Source organism: Dendrobates tinctorius, unplaced genomic scaffold, assembly GCF_039654945.1.
Source record: "Dendrobates tinctorius isolate UK_male_01 unplaced genomic scaffold, ASM3965494v1 ptg000028l, whole genome shotgun sequence".
Classification (NCBI taxonomy): domain Eukaryota; kingdom Metazoa; phylum Chordata; class Amphibia; order Anura; family Dendrobatidae; genus Dendrobates; species Dendrobates tinctorius.
Genome location: NW_027361696.1, coordinates 646674 through 666779, shown reverse-complemented (window position 1 = coordinate 666779; position 20106 = coordinate 646674). Strand labels below are relative to the sequence as shown.

The 20106-nt window shown below is 45.6% G+C and overlaps 1 protein-coding gene across 2 annotated transcripts in view; it reads left to right on the top strand.

Annotated features, from left to right (window-relative positions):
• Nucleotides 1-20106, top strand: part of KIRREL3 (kirre like nephrin family adhesion molecule 3) — an 851964-nt gene that overhangs the window by 751691 nt on the left and 80167 nt on the right. For both annotated transcript variants that reach the window (XM_073569972.1, XM_073569971.1), the window contains exons 6-7: nt 5889-6039; nt 8987-9092. In XM_073569972.1, coding sequence (XP_073426073.1) covers nt 5889-6039; nt 8987-9092 — 257 coding nt within the window. The remainder of the gene's footprint in view (nt 1-5888; nt 6040-8986; nt 9093-20106) is intronic.

Below are 20106 nucleotides of genomic sequence, written 5' to 3'. Positions count from 1 at the left end.
TTCATTGTAATGCTTCAGTGCAGAATCAGGACATGAGAGGGAGGAGATAGGGGCCAATGAAGACTGCAAGTTCTTCATAAGTTTCTGGGTGTTAATGGCCTGTATGTTTCTATAAGTCTGGACAGTGGGGGTGACCTGAGCAGCCTGGCAGTTCTTGATAGAGAATGAAAGAAGATTGTGGTCAGAGAGCGGGAGAGGGGAGTTTGCAAAATCATCCACTGCACAAAGCCGAGAGAAGACCAAGTCGAGGGAGTTTCCGTCTTCATTTGTTGGAGAATTAGTAGGCTGCGAAAGGCCAAATGAGGAGGTTAGAGATAAAAGGTGAGTGGCAGATGGTGAGAGGGGAAGAGCAATGGGGATGTTGAAATCTCCCATGATGAGGGTAGGGATGTCACAGGAGAGAAAATGTGGAAGCCAAGTGGCAAAATGATCCAGGAACTGATGGGAGGGGCCGGGAGGACGATACACCACCGCCACTCGCATGGAGAGGGGGGTGTAGAGTCTGACGGCATGGACCTCAAAAGAAGGGAAGACTAGTGAGGGTACTTGAGGGATAACCTGAAAGGTACATTTTGATGATAGGAGCAGACCAACGCCTCCACCTGCTCTATTGTCTGATCTTGGGGTATGAGAGAAGTGTAGCCCCCCGTATGAAAGTGCAGCAGCAGCGGTAGTGTCTGACTGCTGGATCCAGGTTTCAGTAAGAGCCAGGAGGTTGAGAGAATTAGAAAGGAAGAAGTCATGGATGAAGGAGAGTTTGTTACACACTGAGCGAGAATTCCAAAGTGCACAACTAAGAGAGACAGATGGCAGGCAGGGAATATTAATCAGATTAGAGGGGTTTCTAAGTGTAGCAGTTGGGGGGTTTGACTTTCTATAACATGGGGGACCAGGATTGGGAGCAATGTCTCCTGCGACTAGGAGAAGGAGGATAGAAAGAGTGAGCAGATGGTTAAGTGATTTGTGAGAGCGTCTCTGATGTTGAATGGTGGGAATGACTGGATCTGTGCAATTTAACAATGTGAAAAGAGCGTGAGTGCTATACATAGGAGAGGAAAGAAGCGAGGGGCCAATATGGATGGAGTGTAGAGAGTTAATGCCAGGGCAGTGGATATGTGTGAATGCAGCGGCCAGGATATAAATTACACAAATGCATATGGTATATATTTGTTGTACTCCAATGTACAAGGAAGAAAATGTATATAGATGTCTTACCTGTCTCCTGCCCTGTCTAACTGCCATGGTATAACTGCCAATAGTACTTTGATACATGTACTTCGATTACATGTGCATAAATGCTCCCCCTAGCTAGGTCTGAATATATAGGAGGTTAAGGCTAAGTTTTTTTTTTTTTTTGTTTTTTTTTTGTTGGCTCTCTCTTCTCGTTAATCAATCACACTAAATTGAGACCCAATAAAATGTTGTGGTCAAATAAACACATGTCCAGCACTACATGGATCATAAAGCACTTTGAAAAGTTTCTTGACCTCACAACATAAGGGGACAAGCAGAGTAAGTTGAAAAAAAACTATATACCAGATATAAGCTTGCAGAGTTGAAAACACAGAGATAGCATTCAGGATTAACTGCTTGCTGACATTGAATGGAGACACAGGAGTGGATTCAGAGCAGAGATTGGAAAAGCTGGTTACCAGATATAAGCTTGCAGAGTTGAAAACACAGAGATAGCATTCAGGATTAACTGCTTGCTGACATTGAATGGAGACACAGGAGTGGATTCAGAGCAGAGATTGGAAAAGCTGGTTACCAGATATAAGCTTGCAGAGTTGAAAACACAGAGATAGCATTCAGGATTAACTGCTTGCTGACATTGAATGGAGACAGGAGTGGATTCAGAGCAGAGATTGGAAAAGCTGGTTACCTGTATGAAGAGAATAGAGATGCGTGTCACATTCATCCATGTTATAACTGCCAATAGTACTTTGATACATGTACTTCGATTACATGTGCATAAATGCCCCCTGCATATACAGGTTATATATACAGTTGTGGCCAAAAGTATTGACACCCCTGCAATTTTCAGATAATACTCAGTTTCTTCCTGAAAATGATTGCAACACAAATTCTTTGGTATTATTATCTTCATTTAATTTGTCTTAAATGAAAAAACACAAAAGAGAATGAAGCAAAAAGCAAAACATTGATCATTTCACACAAAACTCCAAAAATGGGTCAGACAAAAAACATTGGCACCCTCAGCCTAATACTTGGTTGCACAACCTTTAGCCAAAATAACTGCGACCAACCGCTTCCAGTAACCATCAATGAGTTTCTTACAATGCTCTGCTGGAATTTTAGACCATTCTTCTTTGGCAAACTTCTGCAGGTCCCTGATATTTGAAGGGTGCCTTCTCCAAACTGCCATTTTTAGATCTCTTCACAGGTGTTCTATGGGATTCAGGTCTGGACTCATTGCTGGCCACCTTAGAAGTCTCCAGTGCTTTCTCTAAAATCATTTTCTAGTGCTTTTTGAAGTGTGTTTTGGGTCATTGTCCTGCTGGAAGACCCATGACCTCTGAGGGAGACCCAGCTTTCTCACACTGGGCCCTACATTATGCTGCAAAATTTGTTGGTAGTCTTCAGACTTCATAAGCCATGCACACGGTAAAGCAGTCCAGTGCCAGAGGCAGCAAAGCAACCCCAAAACATCAGGGAACCTCCGCCATGTTTGACTGTAGGGACCGTGTTTTTTTTCTTTGAATGCCTCTTTTTTTTTCTCCTGTAAACTCTATGTTGATGCCTTTGCCCAAAAAGCTCTACTTTTGTCTCATCTGACCACAGAACATTCTTCCAAAACGTTTTAGGCTTTTTCAGGTAAGTTTTGGCAAACTCCAGCCTGGCTTTTTTATGTCTCGGGGTAAGAAGTGGGGTCTTCCTGGGTCTCCTACCATACAGTCCCTTTTCATTCAGACGCTGACAGATAGTACGGGTTGACACTGTTGTACCCTCGGACTGCAGGGCAGCTTGAACTTGTTTGGATGTTAGTCGAGGTTCTTTATCCAACATCCGCACAATCTTGCGTTGAAATCTCTTGTCAATTTTTCTTTTCCGTCCACATCTAGGTAGGTTAGCCAGAGTGCCATGGGCTTTAAACTTCTTGATGACACTGCGCACGGTAGACACAGGAACATTCAGGTCTTTGGAGATGGACTTGTAGCCTTGAGATTGCTCATGCTTCCTCACAATTTGGTTTCTCAAGTCCTCAGACAGTTCTTTGGTCTTTCTTTTCTCCATGCTCAGTGTGGTACACACAAGGACACAGGACAGAGGTTGAGTCAACTTTAATCCATGTCAACTGGCTGCAAGTGTGATTTAGTTATTGCCAACACCTGTTAGGTGCCACAGGTAAGTTACAGGTGCTGTTAATTACACAAATTAGAGAAGCATCACATGATTTTTCGAACAGTGCCAATACTTTTGTCCACCCTCTTTTTTATGTTTGGTGTGGAATTATATTCAATTTGGCTTTAGGACAATTCTTTTTGTGTTTTTTTCATTTAAGACAAATTAAATGAAGATAATAATACCAAAGAATTTGTGTTTGCAATCATTTTCAGGAAGAAACTGAGTATTATCTGACAGAATTGCAGGGGTATCAATACTTTTGGCCACAACTGTATGTCTGGGCCCCCTCCCTGCCTGGCATGCCATTTATGATGAGGACAGTCTGGCCAAGGGACCCCAGGAGCCTCGTCCTCTGAGTCACAGGCCACATTGCCCTCATTCTCACCACCCTGCAAGTAGGGGCGTACATAGCGTTCACAGAGCCCCGTAGCAGAAGTTTTATTTGGGTCCCGGGTCACCACACCTCTATATATATATATAATTATCTCTGTTAGGGTCATACTCACTTGCGAGAGACTCGCATGATTCTCATGCGAGTCTCTCGCTTGAAAACCTGGCACTGCCGCCGGCACTCGGACCGGAGCGTGCGGCTACATGTATTTCTATGTAGCCGCACGCTCCGGTCCCAATGCCGGCGGCAGTGCCAGGTTTTCATGCGAGAGACTCGCATTAGAATCGTGCGAGTCTCTCGCAAGTGAGTATGAGCCCTTAGGATTCGGTTCTGCTGAGCTCAACCATGTACAGTATAATTTTGCATTATATGCCTGGTATCTAATAAAGGTCTATTCCACAAATAAATCAAGTTATGCCCGATCCCGGTAAGGGACAGCTTACTGATTGTTGGGGGACTGACCACTGGGACCCCAGCAATCCAGAGAACAGGACTGCAGCTCAGCCATGAATGGATTGGAGGGGCGCATGCTCAACTTCCCCTCTATTTATTGTCTATGGACCTGATCTAGCCGAGCACAACGCTCAGGTCTATAGATAATGGAGAGCAGAGGTCGAGCATGCACAACTCTGCTCCATCCAGGACGAGTCTGCAGACCCCTGTTCTCAGAATCTCTGGGGGGCTCATCAGCTCTATAGATTATGAAGAAAGCAGAGGCCAAGCATGCAAAACTCTGCTCCATTCAGGACAAGACTGCAGACCCCTGTTCTCTGAATCTCTAGGGGGGGCTCAGCAGCTCTATTGATTTTGAAGAGAGCAGAGGCCGAGCATTCACAGCTCTGCTCCATTCAGGACAAGACTGCAGACCCCTGTTCTGAGAATTTCTGTGGGGGGCAGTGCTTGGATTCTATAGATCAGAGATAACTTGATTATTATTTACAATTACAGTATCATACATGAATCAAAAATAAATATGTTCACACATATATGCACAGTCACACATGCATACAAACACATATGCAAAAACAAATACCACAGTGCTCCTCACAGTATTTTTGGCACCACACAGTCTTTGATACAGAATAATGAGCCCCATATATTTCTCAATAGAGAAAAATGAGCAACACATAATGCTCAATACAGTATAATGGGCTCCATATAGTGCTCCATACAGAATTGTGAGCCCTATATAGTGCTCCATACAGCATAATGAGACTTATATAGTTCCCCATACAGAATAACAGGCCCTGTGTGATACTAACTGCTGAGCCTTGTATCTAATCCTATCCTGTGTGATACTGACTGCTGAGCTGTGTATCTAATCCTATCCTGTGTGATGCTGTCTGCTGAGCTGTGTATCTAATCCTATATTGTGTGATACTGACTGCTGAGCAGTGTGTCTAATCCTATCCTTTGTGATACTGTCTGCTGAGCCGTGTATCTAATCCTATCCTATATGATACTGTCTGCTGAGTCGTATATCTAAACCTATCCTATATGATACTGTCTGCTGAGCTGTTTATCTAATCCTATCCTGTGTGATACTGACTGCTGAGCTGTGTATCTAATCCTATCCTGTGTGATACTGACTGCTGAGCCATGTATCTAATCCTATCCTGTGTGATGCTGACTGCTGAGCCGTGTATCTAATCCTATCCTGTGTGATACAGTCTGCTGAGCCGTGTATCTAATCCTATCCTATATGATACTGACTGCTGAGCCGTGTATCTAATCCTGTCCTATATGATACTGTCTGCTGAACCGTTAATGTAATCCTATCCTGTGTGATACTGTCTGCTGAGCCCTGTATCTAATCCTATCCTGTGTGATGCTGACTGCTGAGCCGTGTATCTAATCCTCTCCTGTGTGATGCTGTCTGCTGAGCCGTGTATCTTATCCTCTACTGTGTGATACTGACTGCTGAGATGTGTATCTAATCCTATCCTATTTGATAGTGTGCTGAGCCGTGTATCTAATCCTATCCTGTGTGATACTGCCTGCTGAGTCATGTATCTAATCCTACCGTGTGTGATGCTGTCTGCTGTGCCGTGTATCTAATCCTATCCTTTGTGATTCTGAGGGCTGAGCCGTGTATCTAACTCCATCTTTGTGATACTTTTCTATATTTCAGACTCAGTTGCGGGATGGGAAGCGGGAGAGTATCATCAGCACACTCTTTGTGTCACCGTCTGACATTGAGAGCGGACAGACGATCACCTGTCGCGCCACCAACAAGGCCGTCCCCGGGGGAAAGGACACCACCGTCACCATCAACATCCAGCGTAAGTCTTGTCTCAAACATCACAGTCTTTCTGGGAATATTTGGGCTTCTCCGATCTAAAGCTGCTGAGTGAGGGGCCTGCCGAGTGGCCCGTCTTGTCTAATGCGGACCCAGCACCCCGTCTTGTACAGTGTGGGCCCGGAACCCAATCATTTGGATCTTTCATGTTCCCAAAGTTCAAAAACTTTTTACTAATTGTTTGGACATAAATTCCTTCCGTCACTTTGTCTTTGTTATCATCTTCGCCTTCGTTATCGTATTCACCTTCATTATCGTATTCGGCTTTGTTATTGTCTTCATCGCCAGCTTCGCCTTCGTTATCGTCTTCGCCTTCCTTATCATCTTCGCCTTCATTATCATCTTCGTTAATGGCTTCGTCTTCGTTATTGGCTTCGCCTTCGTTATCATCTTCGTTATCGGCTTCCTCATCATCTTCACCTTCGTTATCATCTTCGCCTTCATTATCGTCTTAATCTTCATCTTTGTCTCGTTATCATCTTCGCCTTCGTTAACGTCTTCGCCTTCATTATCATATTCGGTTTTGTTATTGTCTTCATCGTCAGCTTCGCCTTCGTTATCGTCTTCGCCTTCCTTATGATATTCTTTATTGTCTTCACCTTCTTTATCGTCTTCACCTTTGTTATCGTCTTTGTTATTGGCTTCGTCTTCATTATCGCCTTCGTTGTCGGCTTTGTTATCATCTTCATTATCGTCTTCGCCTTCGTTATCGTCTTTGCCTTTGTTATCGTCTTCGATATATCGGCTTCACCTTCATTATCGCTATCGTTATCGGCTTTATCATGTTCGTTATCGTCTTCACCTTCGTTATCGGCTTCGTCTTCATTATCGGCTTCGTTATCGGCTTCGCCTTCGTTATAGTCTTCGTTATAGTTTTTGTTATAGTCTTCGTTATCGTCTTTGTCTTCGTCTTCATTATCGCCTTCGTTATCGTCTTTGCCTTCGTTATCGTCTTTGCCTTCGTCTTCATTATCGCCTTCGTTATCGTCTTTGCCTTCGTTATCCTCTTTGCCTTCGTTATTGGCTTCGCTTTCGTTACCGTATTCGCCTTCGTTATCGTATTTGCCTTTGTTATCGGCTTTGTCTTTGTTTTGGGCACCGATCGATCGTCCTTTTACATTTGCTTAATTACACAAGTGACAGGAAGGGAGAAAGATTAACCAGGACCCGGAAACAGATGGAAACAACCCCCAGATCAACGTGGCCGAAAGATCACTTCGATTAATATTCCTTTCATGTCACCGAGCTTTCTGGAGATCAGATTGAATAGTCGGATAAAGGAGGGATTTGAAGTGTCAGTCTCTACTGTAGCCCTGGAATTGTATTCCTCATCCAGAAGGCACTGAATGAGCAGAGCATGTATAAGACACACAGGAGCTCACTCGGATGTGAACTGACTTGCAGTCATGTCGATATCTGGTTGACCTCACATTTGATGTGACTCAGTATAACGTCTCGGTAGGACAGTCTTATGTGAGGGGTTTAGCCCTGATCCAAGCCCTTGAGCTCTGTGGGGCCACATAGCTCCCGAAGGACATAATCAGAGCAAGTCTATTTGGAGCGTCCATATAACTGCAGGGTGACAGATCACCACTGTGCTGGGCAACCATTAATCGCCCCAGTCACTGCAGGGAGAACACCGCGACACAAAACCATAGGAGCCAATTATCTCGGGCAGCGCGGGCGCTGTTGCTTCTCATGTACAGCGAGGAGCCGGATCCGGTCCACCCTTATCTGTGAATATTCTGAATTTGGCCCCGTCTCCTCCGCAGAACAATGGTATTTATAGCCGCGCTGCGCTAATAACCGAGCGCGCAAGAATCGCCCGCCATTAAACAGCAGCTTCTTCTCGGGACACACTAATTGGACGGATGAAAGCGGCAGCAGCGATCAGAAGACTCTGAAATGAGATTTCGAATAAAGATCTCGCTCGCTCTGAATTGCTTGCGCGGAAAAGCAATTAAAAATGCTATTAACGGCTACGAAGTGCATCTGGAACGGAAGAACACACGGCGGAAAATAATTATAATTAACCCCGTAATTCCTGGCACACACTGAGACGGAATGCAGCCGGCTCCTCTCGGGATTATGGAGGAACGCATATTTTTATTTTTCCCGTTTTTATTATTCAAGTTCAAAATTAAATCCGGTCACAAATTCATTATTAGAGTCGTCAGGAAAGCAAACAGCATTAATGAAAGGCGCACTCGTATAAAGACATGCTCCGCTACATCACGAGCGACAGCGGCGGCCACGATAATACAACATGGTGCTCAGCGGCAAGTTATTGGGGGACACGATGAAAAAAACATGAAGTCTCCTGCAAGTTTTACATGTTGGGGAAAGCTGGGTGATATCCGTCTATAGACACCTCACAGGGGTGTGAACACTTCAGCCTAATTATGGAGCAAAGCAGATGTGTAATGCAGGAATCTGGGAAAGCTGGGTAAGGCATCGATGGCTGTGATCAATTCTATATCCAGCTTTCCCAAGCAAATCGGACAAGATGTGTCGTGATAGTTACAAGCAATGACAGCAGCCATATTGGTTGTTACCCAGCTTTTCCAGAGTCAGACCTGTATGGGAAGAGTAACATCTGGACACCAATGCAAATTCTATACCAAGACCTCCATCATTGTAATACTGGGGTCTTCTAATAGCAATTACAGAAATATCACTGAGTATAAAGCAATTCCTGAAGCTAAATGGGGCCCCCGACATCTAGTGGAGCTGCGTACCACTCTGCATGTTAGCTGCATAAGTATGTGACCCCCTTTTGCTCTTGCATGAAGCAGATGTTGCACTGAGCATGCCGCTGCCACAGGGACATAGGCGGCATCCTTCCCCATACGGACTCGTACTGGAGCAATGAGACCTGATGTATACTGTGTGGTGGAGGCTCCTAATAACTTCGTGTCCTGTAATTGCAGATCCTCCTCTGGTGAATCTTACGGTGGACCCTCAGCCCGTTCTGGAAGACAACATAGTGAAATTTCATTGCTCCGCCAAAGCCAACCCAGCGGTGTCGCAGTACCGGTAAGATGTGTGTGCACAGGGCGGAGGACATATTGTCACTTTCTGCAGACTTTACAATGTTCCATTTTATTATTTTGCAATGTTTTGTTATTCTGAATCCGGTAAGTTAACACTTGCATTTCGGGCTGTGTGCAAGAAGTGTTCACACCCATGATACTCGCTGGTCATTTGTGGATTGTTCTCAGAAACGGTGCAAAGTACCTTCACATACCTGATCCAATCCGCACCAGGGCAACGACCCTTGTTTATAATGGCGTCCCGTTATGCTGGCATGAGTCCCCAGATCTTCAATGCAGACAGATCCCTCAGTTTCAAAAATGAAATACGTTTTATTTTAAGGGACCTGACACAATTTTTCCTCTTTTCTGCATGTGTTCGGCGTCTTCACCTGCTTCATCTGAGAATATGCGACACACGGTATAATTAAGCTGCCAGAGGACTACATGAGGTGCACGACTCCCATCCCCCTCCAGAAACCCCGGCTTATATAAAAGGAAGTGTGCACAGAATGAGGAGTGTAATGAAGGGTTCTCAGCTCCCACGTCTTTTTATTCCACATCATACAATTATTCTCATATGTGAACTGTGCTCATTTTTCATCTCAAAGATACAAAAAAGGCCTTAAAATTGCAGCTACTTCATTTTAAACCGCGAGATCTGCAGCCGGCCGCTCGCAACGAGACCGTGATGTATCAGCACCATTAAATCCTGGCTAAAAATAGGCAGCAGCGCAGCACATGAGCGGATCCCATGCCAGGTGCTGGAAATGCTTGGCTTTATGGGCGGCAGGAAAGCAGAGGAAATGCCAGCACAGGGGATGAAGAAGGCGGTGTGGACAGATGAGCCAATCTCTAAAAGTCAGAAAAGACTTTTATTATTCTCTGAGGTCTCTCCAGACCACAAAATATAATAAAAACAGAAAGGAGTTAAAAATAATGGCAGATTAGACCTGCCCTGTTCCCCCAGATCCCCAACAAGTCCACTGTCTGATAAATCTGGGGTCCATATCAGGTCTCGTGGGGCACAACGTACATCGATGGCTTGTATCACACTCACATGACCAGGTTTTTTATGGATCCGAGCAAAAGAGTCTCAGTGGGCCCCTTTAACATATAGTCCTCCATACAGTATTATGGGCACCACATAGTCCCCCATACCATACTATGGGCACCGCATAGTCCTCCATACAGTATTATGGGCACCACATAGTCCTCTATACAGTATTATGGACACCACATAGTCCTCCATACAGTATTATGGGCACAACATAGTCCTCCATACAGTACTATGTGCACCATACAGTATTATGGGCACCACATAGTCCTCCATACAGTACTATGGGCACCTCATAGTGCTCCATACAGTATTTTGTGTATCTCATAGTCCTCCATACAGTATTATGGGCATCACATAGTCATCCATACAGTACTATGGGCACCACATAGTCCTCCATACAGTACTATGGGCACCTCATAGTCCTCTATACAGTATTTTGTGTATCTCATAGTCCTCCATACAGTATTATGGGCACCACATAGTCATCCATACAGTACTATGGGCACCTCATAGTCCTCCATACAGTATTTTGTGTATCTCATAGTCCTCGATACAGTATTATGGGCACCACATAGTCATCCACACAGTACTATGGGCACCACATAGTCATCCATACAGTACTATGGGCACCACATAGTCCTCCATACAGTATTATGTGCACCTCATAGTCTTCCATACAGTATTATGGGTACTACATAGTCCTCCATAAAGTATTATGGGCACCACATAGTCATCCATACAGTACTATGGGCACCACATAGTCCTCCATACAGTATTATGGGCACCTCCTTGTCTTCCATACAATACTATGGGCACCACATAGTCCTCCATACAGTATTATGGGCACCACATAGTCCTCCATACAGTACTATGTGCACCTCATAGTCCTCCATACAGTACTATAGGCACCTCATATTCCTCCATACGGTATAATGGACACCACATAGTCCTCCATACAGTATTTTGTTTATCTCATAGTCCTCCATTCAGTATTATGGGCACCACATAGTCATCCATACAGTACTATGGGCACCACAGTCATCCATACAGTACTATGGGCACCAAAAAGTCCTACATACAGTATTATGTGCACCTCATAGTCTTCCATACAGTATTATGGGCACCACACAGTCCTCCATACAGTATTATGGGCATCACATAGACATCCATACAGTACTATGGGCACCACATAGTCCTCCATACAGTATTATGTGCACCTCATAGTCCCCCATACAGTATTATGGGCACCACATAGTCCTCCATACAGTATTATGGTCACCACATAGTCATCCATACAGTACTATGGGCACCACATAGTCCTCCACACAGTATTATGGGCACCTCCTTGTCTTCCATACAGTACTATGGGCACCACATAGTCCTTCATACAGTATTATGGGCACCACATAGTCCTCCATAGAGTACTATGTGCACCTCATAGTCCTCCATACAGTACTATAGGCACCTCATATTCCTCCATACAGTATAATGGACACCACATAGTCCTCAATACAGTATTTTGTTTATCTCATAGTCCTCCATTCAGTATTATGGGCACCACATAGTCATCCATACAGTACTATGGGCACCACATAGTCATGCATACAGTACTATGGGCACCAAAAAGTCCTACATACAGTATTATGTGCACCTCATAGTCTTCCATACAGTATTATGGGCACCACACAGTCCTCCATACAGTATTATGGGCATCACATAGTCATCCATACAGTACTATGGGCACCACATAGTCCTCCATACAGTATTATGTGCACCTCATAGTCCCCCATACAGTATTATGGGCACCACATAGTCCTCCATACAGTATTATGGTCACCACATAGCCCTCCATATAGTATTATGGGCACCACGTAGTCCTCCATACAGTATTATGGGCACCGCATAGTCCTCCATACTGTGTTATAGGCACAACACAGTCCTCCGTACAGTATTATAGTACTCCATACAGAATAATGAACCCCAAATAATGTTCCATACAGTATAATGGCCCTTATATATTGCTGCATACAGAATAATGAGCCCCATATATTGCTTCATACATAATAGGCCCCATATATTGCTCCATATATAATGGGACCCACAAATGGCTCCATACATAATGGGCCCCATATATTGCTCCATACATAATGGGCCCCATATAATGACCCATGCAGTCTATGAAAAGCCTCATATATTGCTCCATATATAATGGAACCCCAATAATGTTCCATACAGAATAAGCTCCATATAGTGCTCCAAACAGTATAAGATGGGCCCTATATAATGCTCCAGTATATAATACTCCAGTATATGCTGGGCCCCATATAATGCTCTATTATATGTTGGTCCCCCATATAATACTCCAATATAAGCTGGCCCCATATAATACTCTATTATATGCTGGTCCCCATGTAATACTCCAATATAAGCTGGCCCCATATAATGCTCCAGTATATGCTGGTCCCCATATAATGCTCCAGAATATGATAGGGCCCCATACAATGCTTCAGTATGTGATGGGCCCCATGTAATGCTCCAGTATATGCTGTGCCCCATATAATGTTTCAGTATATGATGGGCCCCATATAATGCTCCAATATATGCTGGTTCCCATATAATTCTTCAGAATATGATGGGCCCGATATAATGCTTTCGCATATGCTGGTCCCCATATAATGCTTCATTTTTTGCTGGGCCCCATATAATGCTCCAGAATATGATGGGCTCCATGTAATGCTTCAGTATATGCTGGTCCCAATATAATGCTCCAGTATATGCTAGGCCTCATATAATGCTCCAGAATGTAATGCTCTAGAATATGATGGACCCCATAGGATTCTCCAGAATATGATGGGCCCCATTTAATGCTCCAGTATATGCTGGCCCCCTATAATGCTCCAGAATATGATGGGCCCCATATAATGTTCCAGTATATGATGGACCTCATGCAATGCTCCAGAATATGATAAGCCCCATATAATGCTCCAGAATATGATGGGCCCATATAATGTTCCAGTATATGATGGACCCCATGTAATGCTCCAGAATATGATGAGCACCATATAATCCTCCAGAATATGATGGGCCCCATATAATGTTCCAGTATATGATGGACCCATGTAATGTTCCAGAATATAATGCTCCAAACTTAAAAAAAACCTCTCCTCACCTCTCCTCAATGGCCGCTGCTGTGCGCCGGACTTCCAGTGTCCCGGTCTTCCATCTTTGTGCACTGTGACTGTTCAGGCAGAGGGCACTCAGACTTGACGTCATCATGCCTTCTGACCTGAAACATAACAGTCAGAAAATGCGGAAGACGCCGCAGCAGAGGAGCGGGGAGAAGCAAGTATTGTAAGTGCCGGAGCCCTGAGCAAGCAAGAGGGATCCAGTGCTGTTGCTGGCACTGGGCCCCCATAGCGCTCCAGATAGAGAATGTTCCCACCTTCCCCTGATGCTCAGTGCTCCATCAGTTGCCCGGGTGCTGACCCCAGCCCTGCACATGGGGAACGAGGCACCTCAATAAAGTCAATGATGTGTCACACCCCATTTGATGGCATAAGACCGAGTCAGCACCAAAAAATCCGGACTGTTCCTAAGCAAACCAAGGACCGGGCAGGAGTTGTGGCAGCAGACAGGCGAGCAAAATCATTTTTTCATTTCTTAGTAACATAGTAACATAGTTATTAAGATTGAAGGAAGACTTTAAGTCCATCTAGTTCAACCCATATCCTATCCTAACCTGCCATAACATGTTGATCCAGAGGAAGGCAAAAAAAAACCCATGTGGCAAATGGTAAGCTTCACATTGGGGAAAAAAATTCCTTCCCGACTCCACATACGGCAATCAGACTAGCTCCCTGGATCAATGCAATAGTAAGGAAACTAGTGTATATACCCTGTAATATTATACTTTTCAAGAAAGGCATCCAGTCCCTTCTTAAATTTTAGTAGGGAATCGCTCATTACAACATGATATGACAGAGAGTTCCATAGTCTCACTGCTCTTACAGTAAAGAATCCGCGTCTGTGATTATGCTTAAACCTTCTTTCCTCCAGACGTAGAGGATGCTCCCTTGTCCCCATCACAGGTCTAAGAGTAAAAAGATCATTAACCCCTTCCCTTAAAAAAATCCAATATAGAAAAATTTGCACTCTGGCAAATCCTATATTTTTTTTTTCAAATCAAGGGATATGTCTGTCTTCAAAACAGCATTTGCAAAGAGGCTCCAATCAGCGTGCTCCCTGCCTAAGAGGCCGGAGAGTCTGAGACGGCAGTGGTGGCCCATAACCTTCTCAGTGGGCTGCAAACAATAGAAGTATATACCCCTTCATTCTTCAGAACACAGAGGATTGTCAATAAAGAGGCAAAATGCAATTATTTTTATGAGCTCTTTGTAATTTTAACCATTGGCGACAACCTCTTTATTGTGATAAAGGGACTGTACCCAGAAGATGAATCCTTGGGCAGGTGGCCTTTGCCCTGTGGCCTCATCTGCACACTGTCCATGCGCCCACTGCTGCCATAGCCTTTTCCTGTAGCCCCTGCCATGCGCAGTGATGTGAGATGCTCTCTTGGACCTCCTCTGCGCAGTGCATATGCGCCCACTAATGCCGTAGCCTTTTCCTGGAGCCCCTCGCATGCGCAGTGATGTGAGATGCTCTCTCGGACCTCCTCTGTGCAATGCACATGCGGCGCGCTGCTGAGTCCATGTCTCTGATCCTCCATCTTGTGATTCTGCTTCCGCTGTGCACAGGACAATGAGGTCAAAAGACTTTACTGGGTCTGCACGATGCTGGGTGCCAGGTGTCTAAATGTTGTGATTACATGGCCTAATTTGGGGTGACATATAGTAATAACTGTGACATGTTTGTGGGGAGCTGATTAATGTATCAGTGTATGAGCAAATGTTTCCAGACTGAAGGCTGCGGTTATTATCAGCTCAGACACAAACCCATGTAGCGGCGACGGCGGCTTACATATTATACCACAGTCGTGTGAAGATATGGATAATGCACCCAGAACATAACATGTATTACAGTGGTGATGAGGCGCCAGACCTTCCACTCTGCACTGTCTTCTGCATCCTGGAAAGGTTAATGGTTATAATGGAGAAGCTACAGAGACTCAAACATGGCTCCATTTACAAGAAACTGCAGAGAGGTTGTGCCGAAACGTTCTGCCTAGAGCGAGGGGACAAATACCATAGTAACTGCTGGGGACGACATCTACTGCAGAGAGCAAATGTGACACTAAGAGCAGCAATGTGATGACCGGGGGCAACATCTACTACAGAGAGGATGTGTTCCTCTGAGAGAAGCTATGTGAAGACCAGGGGCGACATCTACTACGGAGAGGATTTGTGCCACTGAGAGCAACAATGTGAAGATCAGAGTGATGAGTGTGGGCGACATCTACTGCAAAAGAGGATATGCAACAAGATGAAGACTGGAGCGATGACCGGGGGGCGTCACCTACTACAGAGAGGATATGTGCCACTGAGAGCAGCAAGGTGAAGACTGGAGCGATGACCGGGGGAGACATCTACTACAGAGATGTTATGTGCTACTGAGAGCAACAAGGTGAAGACCAGGGGTGACATCTGCTACAGAGATAATATGTGCCACCGAGAGCAACAAGGTGAACACCAAGGGCGACATCTACTACAGAGATGATATGTGCCACTGGGTGAAGACTGAGGCAATGACCAGGGGCAACATCTACTGCAGAGAGGATATGTTTCACAGAGATATACAAGGTGAAGACCAGAGCGATGACCATTGGCGACATCTACTGCAGAGAGGAAATGTGCCACGAAGAGCAGCAAGGTGAAGACCGAAGCAATGACCGGGGGCGACATCTACCGCAGAGAGGATATGTGCCACCAAGAGCAACAAGGTGAAGACTGAAGCAATGACCGGGGGTGACATCTACCGCAGAGAGGATATGTGCCACCAAGAGCATCAAGGTGAAGACCAGAGTGATGATCGGGGGCGACATCTACTACAGAGAGAATATGTGCCACAGAGAGCAAACAAGGTGCAGACCGTGGACAACATCTGTTACAGAGAGGATATGTGCCACAGAGAGCAACAAGGTGAACACCGGAGCGATGACCAGGGGGCGACCTACTACAGATAGGATATGTGCCACCGAGAGCAACAAAGTGAAGACTGGAGTGATGATCTGGGGCAACGTCTACTACAGAGAGGATATGTACCACCGCGAGCAACAAGGTGATAACTAGGGGCGACATCTACTACAGAGAGGATATTTGCCACCAAGAGCAACAAAGTGAAGACCGGGGGCGACATCTGCTACAGAGATGATATGTGCTGCAGAAAGCAACAAGGTGAAAACCGGAGCGATGACCGGGGGCGAAATCTACTACAGAGAGGATATGTGCCACCGAGAGCAACAAGGTGAAGACCGGAGGTGACATCTACTACAAAGAGGCTATGTGCCACCGAGAGCAACAGGGTGAAGACCGGAGTGATATCTGCTACACAGGGGCATACAGTATGTGCCACCGAGAGCAGCAGGGTAAGGACCGGAGCAGACCACTGTGCTGATCGAGCCTCCTTCTATATATGAAATGAATAAATCTGCGTCCGTTGTCATCACACTCATCAGCAATATCCGGCCCATTATCTCTGTGGTGCTGATTGTGAGTTTTTGTCACTGGTTCTTGACAGTTAAGTGGATTTGCCTCAACAACAGTTTATTCTGGAGGGGGGGCACTTTACATTTCTGCCGCAAGCTGGGTACAGCTTATAGCCTTTTACCCTTAAAAGGACCCCGCAGCTCGGATCAACTCTGAACCTCGACCCTTCCAGCCATAAAGCACATAATCTTTCAGCCTGTTCCGTGCGCATGCCCATGTGCAACCTGTACCGCTGCGGCAATAAATTGGAATCGTCGGAGCGTGAAATACCCAACATTATAAAGAGGCGCAGTGTCATTTAAGATAAGTCTAAGAGCTTTGCAGCAGTAAGACCCCAGAATCGAGCATTAAATGCAAAGTAACCCTAAATCCGAACGCCCGTGACGTGCTGTATTCATTAGGATGTCACGAGTGGGGGGAGGGGAAGTCTCCAATCTCTGCCAACCCTCCAAGGAATGGCGGGTGGAAGGGATTCCATCTCTGTGATTGATGCCCTCGCTGCTCAGATCTGACACCGCCAATTATTGATAAAAAAAGTTATGCTTCTCCGGCCCCAGATTTCATCCATCAGCTAATGCCGAAATCAGCCGCAGAGTTTGTAATTCGGAGGCCCCAGCACCGACACCGGGGACAATGGCACCTCATACCGAGGCTAATGGTTATTAATGTCTACCCCAGTGCTAGAGAAGCGTGCCATGGAAAATGCCAAGGAGAGAGCTACTGTATACATGTCCAGCTTGTATAACATGGGCATCTCCTGTATATAATTATATATGTACATCTGATATAACCTGAGTATCTCCTGTATATAATTATATATGTACAGCTGGTATAACCTGGGTATTCAGTATATAATATATACTGTATGTACAGCCAGTATAACTTGGGCATCTTCTGTAAATAATTATCGTATATACTCGTGTATAAGCCGAGATTTTCAGCACATTTTTTTCTGCTGAAAACGCCCTCCTTGGCTTATACAAGAGTCATTGTCCAGAAAACAGGCGGGAGAGGGGGAGCGACGGAGCAGTGGCAGGAGCCGGCGGCTGTGGCACGGTGACAGCTGCAGCCGCCGGCTTCAAGAAGACATCATACTCACCCTCCTCGAGCCGTCGCTGCATCTCTGTCCCGGGATCGGCAGCTCTTCCCATGTGCTGAGAGGTCACATGGTACTGCTCATTAAAGTAATGAATATGCACACATCTCCACTCACATAGGCGTGGAGCACATATTCACTACCTTAATGAGCGGTACCACGTGACCGCTGAGCACAGGAAGAGCTGCTGGCGCCGGGACAACGAAGATGCAGGGACGATGCGAGTAGAATAAGTAGGACAGGGGAAGTGTGAGCCATGCGGGACCGGAGGGAGCCTAGCCATGCGGGATCAGGGGGGAGTCGAGCCATGCGGGACCGGGGGGGTGCCGAGCCATGTGGGACCCGGGGAGCCATGCGGGACCGGGGGGCCATGCATACAACAGGAGGAGCCACACATAGCAGGAAGGAACGGGGGATCCACATATAGGATGGAACGGGGGAGCTACACATAGCAGGCAGGACGGGGGGAGCCACACATAGCAGGACAGGATGGGGGAGTGTTATGATTGAGTCACCGTAGGAGGCAAAAACAGAAATGCTAGCTAAGTCCAGAAAACCAGAGAAGTTGGCAGCTATCGGATTGCAGACCCCTGAACCTATCAACACAACTAGCAGTAGCCGTGGGGGGTTCCTACGATGCCCTAGACCCCTCGATCACAGCCGGAGAATTAAATAGGCCTAAAGAAAGAAAGGGGAAATCTAAACTGCCCCAGAGCAGACCCCAAAGCAATAGGCAGCCCCCAACATATAATGATGGTGAAGCAAGATGAAAACACTAACACAGACAGAAAGATAGACTGAGCAAAGATGGGGCCAAAGCTAACTAGATAGAAAAGGACAGGAAGGCTGCTGTCTGCAATCCGTGAAAAACCCTATGAAAACAAGAGCCAACAGACTGACAGTGAAAAAGGCCCTGAAGACGCTAGGCTTCAAAAAAGCTATGTCAGTACTCAGGAATATTCTGAAGACAGAGCAACAGGCAAAAGGAGATTCAGCTCACCCCAGCAGGGAATGGCAGAATCCAGAAAAGCAAGGAAAACAAAAACAAATGCTAACAGGCAAAGCAAAAAACTTAGCTTTAGAGGAGCAGGAATCAGACTGGTGTCCTAGAAGTCCACAGAGAAATCACCCGCAGGGCAGAAGGGCGTCGGCAGCCTTATATCCAGTCCGTGACTCCACTCAGCCAGTCATCCTTATCAGGCTCAGGTGCCTGATAATCAGGCTCATTACCTTCCTTTACCAGAATAGGGAGTTCACCAGACCTCAGTGACAAAGGGGAAAATGAACTCACAACAGGGGAGCCACACATAGCAGGACGGGACGGGGGGAGCCACACATAGCAGGACAGGATGGGGGGGAGCCACACATAGCAGGACAGGACGGGGGGAGGAGCCACACATAGCAGGACAGGACGGGGGGGAGGAGCCACACATAGTAGGACAGGACGGGGGGATCCACACATAGCAGGACAGGACGGGAGGAGCCACACATAGCATGACAGATTGGGGGAGCCCCATATAGCAGGACAAGATGGGGGGAGCCACACATACCAGGACAGGACGGGGGAGCCACATACCAGGAAAGGACGGGGGGAGCCACACATAGCAGGACAGGGATAAGGGGACAATGCATACCCGGCTTATACTTGAGTCAATAAGCTTACACAGTTTTCTGTGGCAAAATTAGGTGCCTGTATTTATGTACAGCTGGATATTACCTTGGTATCTATTGTGTATAATTATATATGTTCATCTGGTATATCCCGGTCATCGCCTGTATATAATTATATATATATATATATACAGCTGGTATAACCTGGGCATTTCCTGTATATAATATGTGTACAGCTGGTATAACCTGGGCATCTCCTGTATATAATTATATATGTATAGCCGGTATAACCTGGGTATCTCCTGTAAATAATTATACAGTACATGTACAGCCGGTATAACCTGGGAATCTCCTGTTTATAATTATACTAGATGGTGGCCCAATTCTATCGCATCGGGTATTCTAGAGTCTCTGTTAAAATAAAAAAGTTACAGTTGTGGCCAAAAGTATTGACACCCCTGAAATTTTGTCAGATAATACTCAATTTCTTCCTGAAAATGATTGCAAACACAAATTCTTTGGTATTATTATCTTCATTTAATTTGTCTTAAATGAAAAAACACAAAAAGAATTGTCCTAAAGCCAAATT